The following is a 15,683-nucleotide window of genomic DNA, read 5'->3' as shown; positions in this document are numbered from 1 at the left end:
TGCCAGTTGAGGAAGGAGGAATAGGTTTCAGGTCACTACATGATGTAGCAAAGGCATTATTCAGCAAGTTGTGGTGGAATTTCAGAACAAAACCAAGCCTATGGAGCTCTTTCGTATGACAAAAATACTGTAAAAAATTAAACTCTGTTATTGTTCCGTGGAAAAGGGGGTCTCACATCTGGAGAAAAATGTTGGAATGCAAAGATCTGATTGAACATCAAATCCTTTGGCAAACAAAAATGGGATCCTCACTATTCTGGTATGAAAACTGGACAGGTCTTGGGGCACTATATTTTTTAGTTCCTCAGGACTTTGGCATTGATGAAAATATACATAATGTACATGATGTTACCTTAGATGGTGAGTGAGATGTGGACAGGCTATTTGAAATACTTCCTTAAGACTTAGCAGTACACATTCTGGAGAAAATCAAACCACCTTCAACCATGCAGGTTCTTGACAGGCCTTTTCGGATGCTGGAAACAAGAGGATATTTCAGTGTTAAGTCAGCATGGGAGTATACGAGAAGAAGAGACGAACCAAGAATAGCTTATAGAAAGATTTGGGTAAAAAGACTGCCTTTTAAAATAGCATTTTTCATGTGGAAAGTGTGGAAAGCAAAGTTATCTTTAGATGATTTCTTGAAAAGGGTAGGTTACTGCATGCCCTCAAAATGTTGGTGTTGCGTACAACCTGACGAAGAATCTCTCCAGCACTTATTTTTTAGATCAGAAACTGCAAAGACAACTTGGAAGTATTTTCTATCGAGGGCAGGAATAGATGTGGAGGGACTTACATTACACCAAGCAATCACAAAATGTTGGACTGCAAATGTATGCTTAAGGTTAAAACCAGTAATGCAAGCACTTCCCTCATGCGTAGTCTGGGAACTTTGGAAAAGAAGAAATAGTATGAAGTATGGGGAGGCGGTGACAACTAGCAGGGTGATTTATCAAGTTTCATCAAATCTCCAGGCACTGGTGAAAGTGAGAAAGCCTGGGATGGACATGGTACCTGACAAATGGAAAGATCTATTAGCTATGATGGAAAATTTCACTCCTAAACTTAAGGTTACAAAAGTCATGTGGGAATTTCCAAGTGCAGGATGGCTAAAAGTTAATACGGATGGTGCATAGAGGTGAAATCCAGGCAGGAGCTCAATAGGTTTTTGTATAAGAAATGAAAATGGTGACATAGTCAAGTCAGTAGGGAAAGAGATTGAGGAGACAACAAACACAGTAGCTGAAGCGAAGGCCATGGTAGAAGCACTAAGGTTCTGCAGATTTCAACAATACTCTCATGTATGGCTTCAAACTGACTCAATGTTATTAAAAAAGATAATGGATGGGATCTGGAAACCACCATGGATCATATCTGAGCAGGTAGAGGAAATGATGCAACTAATGAATGGGGGCAATTACACAGTTACTCATATTCATAGGGAGGCCAACAAGCTGGCAGATCACTTAGCTAATTATGCGTTAGATAATGGAGAAATAGATTGCCAACAATTCTGGCATCTAGATGCACAGGGAAAGAGGTTGGTTAATGGAGATAAGCTGCAATGTCCAAATCTAAGGGTGAGGGTGAACAAGAGATAGGAAGCAAAGAGAAAAGGAAGAGCAGGAGGCATAACTTAATCGACCAATATTTTCAAATCCTAAGGGAGGAGGATATAAGGGTTGGCATTTCTAACTTTCTTTTCTCTAATGCAGGTTCCACTACGATGCTTATGGAACTCCATGATGCAACTTTCGACATAACTGATGCAAAAAAACAAAAATACATCAATAATCGAGCACAACAACAAAGACTAATGGCATGACAACCCAACCAGCATGGGGTGAAAACGTGCTTTTAGTTCATTGGATATACAACCAGCATGATGCAAAAATGTTTAATATCACACGCATGGTTTAGTTACAAACAAAATCTGGGAATAATAAAATTGATTACTCCTCATTTCGAGCAAAACAAGAAGCAAATGGCATTGGAAACACAACTAGCATGTACAACAAATATGTCTTTCGAGAAAAGCAGGCAACAAAGGCCAATGTGTTATTAACGCATGCTTCAATCCACATTTGGATTAAATAATATTTTAATGTGCACACAAGGTTTAATGTGGAAGGCATGACAGACAACTCATGCTGGTGAGAAAAGGAATCAAATGGAAAAGTGGAATGCACATGGAAAGTTATCTAGGATACATAAAAGCATGCAATACTCTAGGATGAAGGTAACATGGGATATATTTCTTTATGATGCTGCTGTAGGTGGAGCTCACGTGCTTCCACAAAGCTGTCTTCATCAGCTCAACAATGTAGCAAATTGAATGCAACAAGGGGAAATTACAACAGGAAAGCAACAACGGGAAAACTGAATGCAGCAAAATGAATGCAGCAAAATGAACGCAGCAAGGGGATAACTGTTCGATCTTCAAATAGTGTGCTGATTTTGGGATTTTGGGAGTGGAGATTACAGCAGGAACAACAACAACAAGAATGGGAATAGGTGCATAATGCTATCGACACTAACAGAAGTAATGCATGCACAAAGGAAAGAAAACACAGCAGTTGGAATTGTTAAGCACGAAAAGAAGGCAGCTACATTGAAATGTGCTTTGTGGCTTTTTCTGATTTATAATAATATTAATATGGAAGGCATGACAGACAACACATGTTGTAGCTCACTTGCTTCAAAGCAGTCTTGAACTAGGCGTCTTCGATGTCGTGCTACAACATATGTGGGCAACGAGCAAATGTCGTGCAGTGCAACCAGCATGGACGAACGGATAATGGCAGCTAAAACGTGATCGAACATGGAGGAACGACAGTTGCGAATGGATTTGCATGCCAAGACAAGTTGATAAACGTGCCTCGAGGAGAGCATGTGAGTCTACTATGGAGAATGGAGGGAACTCGATATGGAATCAAAGTACAGAATGCTTTAAAAAAGGAACGTTGCATTGTGCCTTTCACATGCACATTCGTGGATGCTGAATTGTAGCTTAATAGCATTAATGTAACATCAATGTTGAGGGCAAAACTCAATTTTGATAATAGGATACTTGTTAAGTTCAAACATTATTTCTTTCTTTCCGTTCATAGGATATCATGACATTGTATTTCGTATTTTTATGGTTATAAATAAAACTAGCCCTAGGCATTTGCCTAGCGGATTGAAAAAAAAATGTGGTATATGTATTTTCGTGATTGTTTTGTGATTAAATTAATTTATTAATTTTATCTAAATTAGATTATTTATATGCTAAAAGATTAGTAAAACAGATAAATTGTTATTTTAGGAATAATTAATCTTATTTAGATTTTATTATTGTACATATATTAATATGTTGCTTTAATGTTGCTTAGTTCCCAATAATGTTATGTTGTGCCCGTAATTTTAATGTAGTGCCTATATTTGTAATGTAGTGCCCTTTTAGAATAGTAAAATGTAGTGTCATTAAGCATAGCATCTTTGTAGTTATTGAAATTAATTATTTAATTTTATATTAAACCCAAAATTATCTAAAAAAAGATGATAGTTCAAACACAAAGTCTCTCGAATTCTGGTCAACAAACGTAAGAAAATAACATTAGAAAACAACAATATTTGTCAAACTAAGTATTGTTATATGAATATTTAATATTTAAATCATGTATAGTTATGAAAATTAATTTCAAAATAATAAAAAAACATATAACATAATAAACAAACATATAAAATAAGAAACTAACATATTAAATAATAAACTGACATATAAAATGATAAACCAACATATAAAATATAAAATTATAATATAGTAAATGTATCAACCTAATTAACAATATAGTAAAAATATCGAATAAATTTTAATATTAAAGATATTACAATATATTTAAAGATGTTAAGCAATTAAAAAGGAAAAATACTTTAATTAATATTGTTCAATTTACAGTAGTCGTCATGGAGGTTCTGTCTATGCATCCCGGACCTGCATAGCTGGAGCTACTGTTGCTACAGGGCGAGCATATGTCGTCATACATATGGGAGGGGCACTATTTTTCCCAGGCATTTTGCGCTAGACGGATAGACGATATGTGAGAGTTCATTAGGGCCCACCCACTCCATCCCCGTATAGTTAGATGCCTTCAGGATATGGGTTTCTACAGGATCATAGAGATCAACCGATTGAAGTTCGACTGGGCATTGATCATGGCTATGATAGAGCAGTGGCAACCGTAGACACACACGTTTCATCTACCCATCGACGAGGCTACCAACACGCTTCAGGACGTAGAGGTTCTTTTTGGGCTGTCGGTTGATGGACTACATGTAGCTTACCTGCATGCTGTTAGAGAATATACAGGATTGCAGTACCTGCAGATGTTGCAGCGGCTCACCGGTTTCTAGCTAGCGGAGGAGACTACATTGGTTGGGGTTAGTGGTTTGCAGTTGATGCTCGTCCGCCAGCATCTGGAGGCAATGGATGTGGACATTACAGATGATACACCAGATCATCTTATCGACTGGTACATGAGATTGTTGATGCTGCTTATGTTTGGTGGGGTATTATTCCCGAACTCTTCGGGAAACCTAGTCACCGGTTGATGGATTACATGTAGCTTATCTGCATGCTCTTAGAGAATCTACGGGATTGCAGTACCTGTAGATGTTGTAGCGGCTCACCGGTTTCTAGCCAACGGAGAAGACTGCATTGGTTGGGGTCTGTGGTTTGTAGTTGATGCTCGTCCGACAGCATCTGGAGGCGATGGATGCGGACATTACAGATGATACACCGGATCTTCTTCTCGACCGGTACACGAGATTGTTAATGCTGCTTATGTTTGGTGGGGTATTATTCCCGAACACTTCGGGAAACCTAGTCAGCTTGAGATTTCATCATCATCTTGAGCGGGTAGATGATTTACTTTGTTACAGCTAGGGTGCAGCTGTTCTAGGTTACCTATATAGGCAGATGTGTCGGGCGTGCATGGGTACCCAGAGAGACGTTGTCAGATTTTTGCCGCTGTTGTAGGTGAAAACATAGTCAATTCTTTTCATGATTATTATAGACACGGAAAAAATATACCTTAAATTTTACGTCCATAATGTAGATTAGGTTTGGGCCTGGGAGTGGTTCCTGTAGTTCCAGCCACCTTTACCACCCATCGGTCTAGATACACCACCTCCACCATTTCTCCCTTTAGCTAGGAGGTGGGTTGATAGGCGAGACTACAGACACGAGGTTGAGGCTTGACATCATCTCCCTTATTACAAGGATTTGTTGGATTTGCTTGAAGGCATGCAGGTACATGTATACTTAAGTTTACTTGGCCTGGCTTTATATGTGTTACGTTTACTCACAATTTCTATGTTTACTTAATAGTTCATATAGAGGCCACGCAACGACGAGCTAATAGCTGGTTTACCCTATTATTGCTCCCGCAGCCGAGTTTTGTGGAGCTCTTCCATCCCATTGATGTGTCTTGATATTGTCGAGCATCATGCTACCGAGTGAGTCCTTCGCCAGTTTGGTCGACCGTAGCTTGTACCTACTCCGCTTGCTTGGCTGAGGACACATTACCAGTGGGATGATCTTTCCAAAGTTGACCAGACATACGTGGCTTGACTAGAGGCACAGACTAAGATTTGGTATTGTAGGTGAATAAGATGCAAGAGAGTCATGCCTTGTCATTCAACGAGGCTTAATAAAGAAATACAAAAAATGAGAACGACAAAGGTGTACGTTGGCAGCTAATATTTGTTGATGAAGAGGCAACTTTCTTTTAATAGTTTCTTATATTCAATTCTCAATACACTGCCTCCTTTGGTGACTATAGTGTTTGTCTGCATTGACACAGGGAACAAAAATACAAACTACTCTTTCAACAACGACGTTCAAGTATGGAAGAATTTTTTTCGACCAAAATAAAAGCTCCTACATTATAGACGAAGAGATATGCGGGACAAAGCCAAACTTCTTATTTGCGCACAAGGACCTCAAAGTATTGTTTAATAGCAACACAGAAGTAATATAATGCAACACTGAATTTATGTATCAACAATTTTCCAATGGTTTTATTTTTTTGGACGATTCAGAACAGTTCACTAATGAGATTTTATTTGGTAAATACCTACATATATTTATTGATTATTTTGCACCTGCAATTATTCAATATTTAATATTTCATATTTTTTTAGATGTGGTTTGTCACGCCCCAAAACTGTGGAGGCGTGGTTGGCACCCGGTGCAGTGCTGGCCCGAGCGAACCACTCTGTAACTCATTATCAGTCAACCAAAACTAGAACATACATAGGTCGAGTTAGCTGGACTCATTCTTTTTGTAACTATCATGGGCTCACATGGCCACAACTCATAATGTATAACTATAAGTGGGAAAATACTGTATCAATGAACCATCTTTCTTAAAACATGAATACATCTGGGCCGTCAAGGCCTCTGACATACTGTACAAAATGAACCTGTGTCTACAAAGCCTCTAAGATTATTTGACATCAAATGGGACAGGGTACCAGCCTACCCATAAGTTCGTAGCAAAATTCTGACACGATGACTCATACACTCAGCTGCACTCCGAATGAGGTGGAATCTTACCGATCCTTTGATGAATGCTAACCTCGTCTACTATGAGGGCACATCAAACTGATTGTCTATACCTATAGTCATGAATGTAGCGTCCCCAACAAAAACGTGCAGTACGAATAATGTACTGAGTATGTAAAGTAGAACTGAAACATAACAATAAGTCAACATTAATTAAAGACATATAAGAATCACCTGAATCTCTGAAGTTCCATCGTATATGCATACTTATTATACTTACATATATAATGATTCTCTTTGTGACTATTTCTATTATCCATATCTTATGATGCATGACTGCCCAACTGATCAGTGGTAACTGCCCAACTGACCACCGCACAATAGTAAACGTATGACTGCCCAACCGGTGGTAAAAAATGATATATAACTGCCCGACCGTCCGTATCCCGAGGGTAAATGCATGTATGCCCAAGTGGCCATAGCATGGTGACAAATGAAGATGCATTACTGCCCAACCAGCCGTAGCACGGTGGTAAATGAACATGCATGATTGCCCAACCGGCCATATCACGATGTTAAATAAATATGCATGATTACCCAACCGACCGTAGCACAGTGGTAAATGCATGAAGATGCATGTATCACTATATTATAAATATTAACATCTTTATCAAATACTTCAATAGAGTCTTAGGAATATACTTAGACATCACTTTACATGAATAAATAATATAGACATCCTTAATTGCTAAGAGTAGAATCACTTATGGAATAACATCACGTTTACATATAGCTACTTGGATCATGCCAAAAGAAAGAAATATTTGCCTTAAAATACTTGGGCCGATTCTTTTGATAATCCCTCTAACACATGTCTTTTACGAAAAACACGTAACGGCGGATCAAAATAGGGAAAAATCCGTATGATATTCTTGAGAAAGATTGCACTGTATTCCCTTAGAATCGCAATTCTCACGTTGCTAAGTAGTCTTGTATGAACTTTGTAGCAAATTACATTGCTAACACTTTGAATAAGTTTGTTGAAGCATTCGTTGACATGTAGAGATTCAAAAATGAATTAAAGAGGTTCCCTTAACCTTTTGGGTGTAGGCCCCACTACAGTGATGACTTGGCCAGAAATCTTACCAATTTTTGCCACCTTGAATAAATTGGATGTAAATCTTGCTTCCACGTTAAGGTTTCATAAGCTTATCCAAAGATTTTAACTAATTATCTGCTAATTTCTTAATCAACTTACTAATCTCCTATTAACCAATAATTAACTAATTACCCACATAATTAAGAATTATCTCAAATTACTTATAATACCACTTACTTTTAACACACTTTATACACCTTACTATCATGATCATGTGGTACCTTGTATGACAGTAGTCCATAAATACCGGGTATTATAGCTTGGACCATATTTTATCCCAAATTATCAAACTTCGACGAAACTCATTTTCTTCGATTCTCTTACCCTCTCACCTTCACGAATTTACTTATCACTTGATTGAAATAGCATAATACTTATAATCTCCAAATAATATTGTCCTTGAACTGATGTCAATTATCTAACGATAAATTCATCGTATAATACTACATGGTGTAACATCATCGTAATATAATACTATAGAGCGTAACACCATCGTAATATAATACTCCAGAGCGTAACATCATCGTAACACTGCGGAGTATAACATCATACCCCCCTTTGGAATATCCCTCCTCGAATGTTGACTAACGTACTTACCATTTTGATATCCTATTTCTTCTGAATACTTTAGTATTCTCCTTGCCACCTAGGCAACCGTTCTGTGAATAATTCCAAAGGCCAGGGCATTCCCCTTTAGGCCTCTTTCTCATACCACGACTTGTTCTAAATCCTTCCAATCTCGTAACTGTCTCTGACCTTGTAGATGCGCCTATGTGACTCTTCTCTCTTTTGTAAGATAAACTAAAACCCAACCTCTATATGATGTTTGGACTATTTACAACCTTTTGTACTTGAGTATCTCGTATCTTCTTCACCTTTACCTTACTTACCTTTCAATCTCGCATCGTATCTTCTGTTTCTTTCATAACCTCTCTTACACAAAGGTAGAAATTATATCAACGCCTTAAAGCTCTACTGTGATACCTAAACCTCTAGTGCATATAAAATCCGGTGAAAGCTTCATATAGACTTCTTACGACTCAGCTCTATGGCACGATCTGGATACAAAAGAAGGGTAACACTTCCTAAATGCCATATAGCCTCTCAATTATAATTGTGGCGCGGAACACACCCATAAGTGAGACTCTACTAGGCACAGCTTTGTAGAATTTCTAGGACACGACCTGCTCTGATACCACTTTGTTATGCCACAAACCTAGGGAGGCATGGCTGGCACCCGGTTCCATGTTGGCTCGACCGAACCACTGTGTAACTCGCGATCATTCAACCAAAACTAGAACATGCATAGGTCGAATTAGCTGGACTCATTCCTTTTGTTACTATCATGGGCCCACATGGACACAACTCATAATGTACAACTATAAGTGGAAAAACACTGTATCATTAAACCATCTTTCTTAAAAATGAATACATTTGGGCCGTCAAGGCCTCTGACATACTGTACAAAATGAACCTCAGTTGTGATGACCCAAAAGGTCATCACTTGTTTTAAAATAAAATTCTGCATTCCAAGGCCTTAAAACCTATTTTAGCATCACCTCAATTTGCGTGCACAGTCCGGGTGCATAGCTGGATAGCATAAATGTTAAAATCAATGAAAAATGATAAATTTTGGCTATAAAATGAGTTAATTTGACTTCGGTCAATGTTTTGGGTAAACGAACCCGGACCTGTGATTTGATGGTCTCGAAGGGTCCGCAAGAAAATATGGGACTTGGGTGTATGCCCGGAATCGAATACCGAGGTCCCAAGCCCGAGAAATGAATTTTTGAAGAAACTTGTTTTCTGAAATTATTTATAAGGTTTAGAAATGAATTTTGATTAAAACTCGATGGTATCGGGCCTGTATTTTGGTTCCGGTGCCCGATACAGGTCGTATATATGATTTAAGATAATTCAATGAAATTTGGTAAGAAACGGAATTCGTTTTACGTGATTCGGACCTTAAATGCAAAATTTGATGTTCAAAGAAGTTTTGAGAAACTTCATTGATATTGAGGTTTAATTCGATGTTTTTGATGTTATTTTGGTGATATGAGTACACGAATAAGTCTATTGGATGCTTTTAAGGTTGTGTGTACATTTGGTTTGGAGCCCCGAGAGCTCGGGTGAGTTTTGGATAGGCCATGGGGTGCATTTTGAACTTAGAAAATTGCAGGTTTTTCAGCTGTGCATAGCAGGCCTGCAGGCTTCACATTTGCGAAGCCTGGCTCGCAAATGCGAGCGGCTTGTCGCAACTGCGAATGAAGCCCAGGCTAGCTCACTCTCACAAATGCGATATTATCTTCTCAAATGCAAAGTTTCTCATCTGGCCAGTGATCGCAAATGCGACCTATGTGTCGCAAATGCGAAGTCGCAAATGCGACATTGTTTTCGCAAATGCGAAAGTCCAGCATTTCTGAAGGGTTCGCAAATGCGAGCCCTGTTTCGTATTTCCCAGCTTAGCAGAGGTCGGGGTTCGCAATTGCGAACCCCTATTCGCATTTCCCATACCTGCGACCTGCAACGTTTATACTTAGACGATTTTAAACTCATTTTTCACATCTTTTCAAAACACAAACTCCTTTGGGCGATTTTCCAAGAACAACTCTTCTTCCAAAAAAATTGTTTGTAAGTTTTAACTCACTTCCTTCAATCATTAACATCTTTTAACATGATTTCAACTCAAAATCAATGATTTTCATGGGGGAAATTGAGTGTTTTTGGTAAAACCTAGGTTTTTCAAAAATTGAGGATTTGAACCTCGATTTGAGGTCCGATTTCAAAATAAATTATATATTTGGGTTCGTGGGGGAATGGGTAATCAAGTTTAGGTTCGAATATCGAGTTTTGACCATGTGGGCCCGAGGGTGATTTTTGACTTTTTGGGTAAAACTTTAGAAAATTCATTTTCATGCATTGGGGTTGATTCATTTAGCGTTTATTGATGTAATTAAGTAACTTGTGGCTAGATTCGAGCGAATTGGTGGTGGAATCAAGGGTTAAAGCAATAATTGAATCGTGAATTGTGTTCGAGGAATTGTAAGTGTTTGGTCTAACCTTAGCTTGAGGGATTAGGAGTTGTGTCTATTCGCTACATGTTAATTGTGGAGTACGACGTATAGGCATGGTGACGAATATCTATATGTCGGTGTCAAGCATTCCCGTGAGTCTTGTGTTATAAATTGTTATGACTCCGTTGTGGTTTATTGTGCCTCATATGATATTATCATCATTGTTCCCTTGCCGGGATATTTGTTTTGATATTAATGTTCCTTTGCCGGGATGTTTGTTGATATTATTGTTCCCTTGCTGGGATGTTGTTGAAATATCATTGTTCCCTTACCGGGAAGTTATTATGTTGCTTTTGTTCCCTTGTCGGGAGTCCTTGTGATTATTGTTGGCTTGTAAATGAGAGCGGGTGGTACGCCTACCACAAAATATAATAAAATGGGAGCGGGAGGTACGCCTACCACTAGATATAATAAAGTAGGAGTGGGTGGTACGCCTACCACAAGAGTTAATGAAATGGGAGAGGGTGGTACGCCTACCACAAGAGTTAATGAAATGGAGCGGGTGGTACGCCTACCACGAGATACATGACATGGGAATAGGTGTCACGCCTGCCAAGAGATAAACAAAATGGGAGCGGGTAGCACGCCTGCCATAAGATATGAGAAATGGGATCGGGTTGCACGCCTGCAACAAGATGTGAACTGAAAGTGAAACCTACCTTTATTTTCCTTATCCTTGTTAGTAGTAGGATTTCGGTTCCCTATAATTCTCTTGATATTTTGTTTTTACCTATTATTCCCCGAAGCATGTTTCCCCCTCCCATCTTTATTTGTTTATTCTGCTTTACTTTTCGCTGTATATTATATAACTGCACATGTTTATTTGGTAGTCTGGTCCTAGCCTTGTCACTACTTCGCCGAGGTTAGGCTAGACACTTACCAGCACATGGGGTCGGTTGTGCAGATGCTACACTCTGCACTATGTGCAGATCTTGGAGCAGCTCTTGAACCGTAACTTGGAGGCTTCTTTTAGTCCACCCGGAGATCCAAAGTAGACCTACAGGCATCCGTAGGCCTTGGCGTCTCCCTCTATCCTTGTTTTCTGTTTCATTTTCTTTATATTACGAAATAGTGTATTCTTATTTTTCTTCAGACCCTGTATGTAGTTAATCCTAGATAGTCTGTGACACTTTGATACCAGGTTATTGGTAATTGAGGTTTAAACAATTGTAATAGATACATAGTTCAGCTATTTTGTTGTGTTCTTTCGCTTAAAATTAAATTTCTGCTGTTATCACGCCATCGCTTTATGTTTGCTAAACGAAAATAATTTGATAATAAATAAAGTAGTTAAAAGATTGGTTTGCCTAGCTCTCATTAGTAGGCACCATCACGACTCCCGAGGATGGGAAATTCGGGTCGTGACAAGTTGGTATCAGAGCCCTAGGTTACATGGGTCTCACAGTTCACAGACAAGCAAAGTAGAGTCTGAGGGATCGGTACAGAGACGTCTGTATTTATCCCCTAGAGGCTACAGAGTTAGGAAAAAAAACCTCACATTTATTCTTTCCTGTCGTGCGGTTTGGTTTCTCAATGCTGATTTAATTTCTACTCTGTTCTTTCGGAGATGGCGAGAACACACACTTCCTCATCCACTAACCAGTAGCCCGAGACCCCAGCAGCAGCTTCCACGAGGGGTAGAGGGTGAGGCCGAGGCCGTGCTAGAGGCCGAAGTAGGGGTAGAGCTCAGCCCCAAGCAGCAGCACCAGCGGTGGAGCCTCAGGTTGATTTTGATGATGAGGTTTTAGCCCCAGCAGTTCCGGTGGGCCCCGCTCAGGTCCCAGAGGGGTTTATTGCTGCCCCAATTCTTCAGGATGCTCTGGTCCATTCGGTGGGCCTCATGGAGAGTCTCACCCGAGCAGGCTTGTTTCCTGTAGCAGTAGCCGTCTCTCAGGCTGGAGGAGGAGCCCAGACTCCTGCTCCTCGCACTCCGTAGCAGGTAGATCCCCACATTCAGACTTTAGCGGTTTAGCCAGTTGGAGCAGTATAGCCGGTGTGGTAGCTCAGACTGGTGATGGAGCAGCTATGTCTGTCGATACTTTGTGGAGGCTGGATAGGTTAACCAAACTCTTCACTACTACTTTCAGTGGTGCATAAAGTGAGGATCCCCAGGAATATCTAGACAGTTGTCACGAGGTTCTCAGGAACATGGGGATAGTTGAGACCAATGGGGTCGATTTTGCCACTTTTCGCTTGTCTGGATCCACCAAGACTTGGTGGAGGGATTTCTGTTTGGCTAGACCAGCCGGATCGCCAGCTTTGACTTGGAAGCAGTTTACTCAGCTATTTCTGGAGAAGTTTCTCCCATCACTCAAAGAGAGGCCTATCGGAGGCAGTTTGGGCGTCTCCAGCAGTGTTCTATGACTGTTACCCAGTATGAGACCAGATTCATCGACCTAGCTCGTCATGCTCTTGTCATACTTACCACTGAGAGAGAGAGAGAGAGAGGGTGAGGAGGTTCATTGATGGACTTATTCAGCCAATTCGTCTTCAGATGGCTAGGGAGACTAGAAGTGAGATATCTTTCTAGGAGGCGGCCAATGTGGCCAGGAGAGTAGAGATGGTTCTGTCACAGGGAGGTGGTCATGAGTCGGACAAGAGGCCCCGTCATTCAGGAAGATTCAGTGGTACCTCGTCTAGAGGTAGGGATTCATATGGTAGAGGCCATCATCCTAGACCTTTCAGTTAGCACTTCAGGTTTCGCACGGTGCTTCAGGTGACCGTGGTTCTCAGATGCAATATCCAGATTAGCAGTCCTATAGTGCACCACTAGCTCCTATCAGTGCACCACCGTTTAAGAGTTTCCAGGGTCGTCAGCCCCAGCAATCAAGGGCTTGTTTTACTTGTGGTGACACGAGGCACATTGCTAGTTATTGCCCTCGAGCACTGAGTAGCTCTCCGCATCAAGGTTCCCATGCTATGGTTCAGGCACCAGGTGTTCCACAGGCCGCCCAGCCAGATAGAGGTAGGGGTAGAGGTGCTAGAGGTGGAGCTCACACCGCTAGAGGTGGAGGCCAGCCAGTAGCAGGACGTCCCAGAGATGTAGTTCAGGGTGGTAGGGCCTAGCCCCAATGTTATGCTCTCCCAGCTAGGCCCAAGGGTGAGGCTTCAGATGTATTTATTACAGGTACAGTTCTGGTTTGTAATAGAGATGCTTCAGTGTTATTTGATCCAGGGTCTACGTACCCATATGTGTCATCCTATTTTGCACCGTATCTGGTTATGCCTAGTGATTCCTTGAGTGATCATGTTTATGTGTCTACACCAGTGGGTGATTCTAATATGGTAGATCAAATCCATCGCTCTTGTATAATTTTGATTGGGGGTCTTGAGACTCGTGTAGATTTGTTGCTTCTGGATATGGTTGATTTCAATGTTATATTGGGGATGGACTGATTATCACTTACCACACTATCATGCTAAGATTGTGACCTTAGCTTTACCGGGTTTGCCTCATTTAGAGTGGAGAGGGAATCCTGGTCATTCTACCCGTAGTATTATCTCTTATGTGAAGGCTCGACGTATGGTCGAGAAGGGGTGTTTGGCCTATTTGGCATATGTTCGTGATTTTAGTGCTGAGGTTCCTTGTATTGATTTTGTGCCCGTTGTTCGTAAGTTTCCTAAGGTATTCCCTTCGAACCTGCCAGGTATGCCACCTGATAGGGATATTGACTTTTGCATTGATTTGGCTCCGGGCACTCAACCCATTTTTATCCCGCCGTATGGCCCCGCAGCAGTTGAAAGAGTTGAAGGAGCAGTTTTCTTGAGAAGGGTTTCATTAGATCTAGTGTTTTGCCTTGGGGTGCGCCGGTGGTTTTTGTTAAGAAGAAGGACGGATTGATGAGAATGTGTATTGATTATCGGGAGTTGAACAAGGTTACAATCAAGAATAAGTATCCATTGCCTAGGATTGATGATTTGTTTGATCAGCTTCAGGGTGCCAAGGTATTTTCGAAGATTGACTTGAGATCTGACTACCATCAGTTGAGGATTAGGTCATCCGATGTCCCTAAGAAAGATTTCCGCACTCGGTACGACCATTATGAGTTCTTGGTAATATCATTCGGGTTGACAAATGCCTCAGCAACTTTTATGGATTTGATAAACCAAGTGTTCAGGACTTATTTGGATTCATTCGTTATAGACTTCATTGATGATATTTTGATATATTCCTGGATTCGGGAGGAGCACGAGCAGCATCTCCGAGTGGTTCTTCAGAATCTGAGGGATAGTCAGTTATATGCTAAGTTCTCGAAGTGTGAGTTTTGGTTGAGTTCAGTTGCATTCTTGGGTCATGTTGTATTAGTAGAGGGTATTCAGGTTGATCCGAAGAAGATTGAGGCAGTCAAGGACTGGCCTAGACTAGCATCAGCTACAAAGATTCAGAGTTTCTTGGGATTGGCAGGCTACTATCGTTGCTTCGTGGAGGGGTTTTCATCTATCGCAGCCCCGATGACCAGGTTGACCCATAAGGATGCCCAGTTCACATGGTCGGATAAGTGTGAGGCAAGCTTTTCGAATCTCAAGACAGCTCTGACTACGACACCGATGTTGGTTTTGCCCATAGGTTCAGGGCTTTATATAGTCTGTTATGATGCATCTCGTATTGGACTTGGTGCAGTGTTGATGCAAGATGGCAAGGTCATTGCCTATGCTTCACGGCAGTTGAAGATTCTTGAGAAGAATTTTCCGGTTAATGATTTGGAGTTGGTAGCCATTGTTCACGCATTGAAGATTTGGAGGCATTATCTGTATAACGTGGCATGCGAGGTGTTCACGGATCACTAGAGTCTTCAGTATTTGTTCAAGCAAAAGGAGTTGAATTTGAGGCAGAGGAGGTGGTTAGAGTTGTTGAAAGATTATGATATCACTATCTTATATCATCCGGAATAGGCCAATG

The 15,683-nt window shown here is 40.6% G+C and overlaps 1 protein-coding gene across 1 annotated transcript; it reads left to right on the top strand.

The window, feature by feature from the left end:
• Positions 1-446: 446 nt before the first annotated feature.
• On the top strand, positions 447-1,136 carry LOC142177614 (uncharacterized). Its single transcript, XM_075246845.1, has one exon. The coding sequence runs from the start codon at positions 447-449 to the stop codon at positions 1,134-1,136; it is 690 nt and encodes a 229-aa protein (XP_075102946.1).
• The last annotated feature ends 14,547 nt before the right edge of the window (positions 1,137-15,683 follow it).

Source organism: Nicotiana tabacum, chromosome 3, assembly GCF_000715075.1.
Source record: "Nicotiana tabacum cultivar K326 chromosome 3, ASM71507v2, whole genome shotgun sequence".
NCBI lineage: Eukaryota > Viridiplantae > Streptophyta > Magnoliopsida > Solanales > Solanaceae > Nicotiana > Nicotiana tabacum.
The sequence above is the reverse complement of the archived record's forward strand: the minus strand, read 5'-3'. Positions and strand labels throughout refer to the sequence as shown.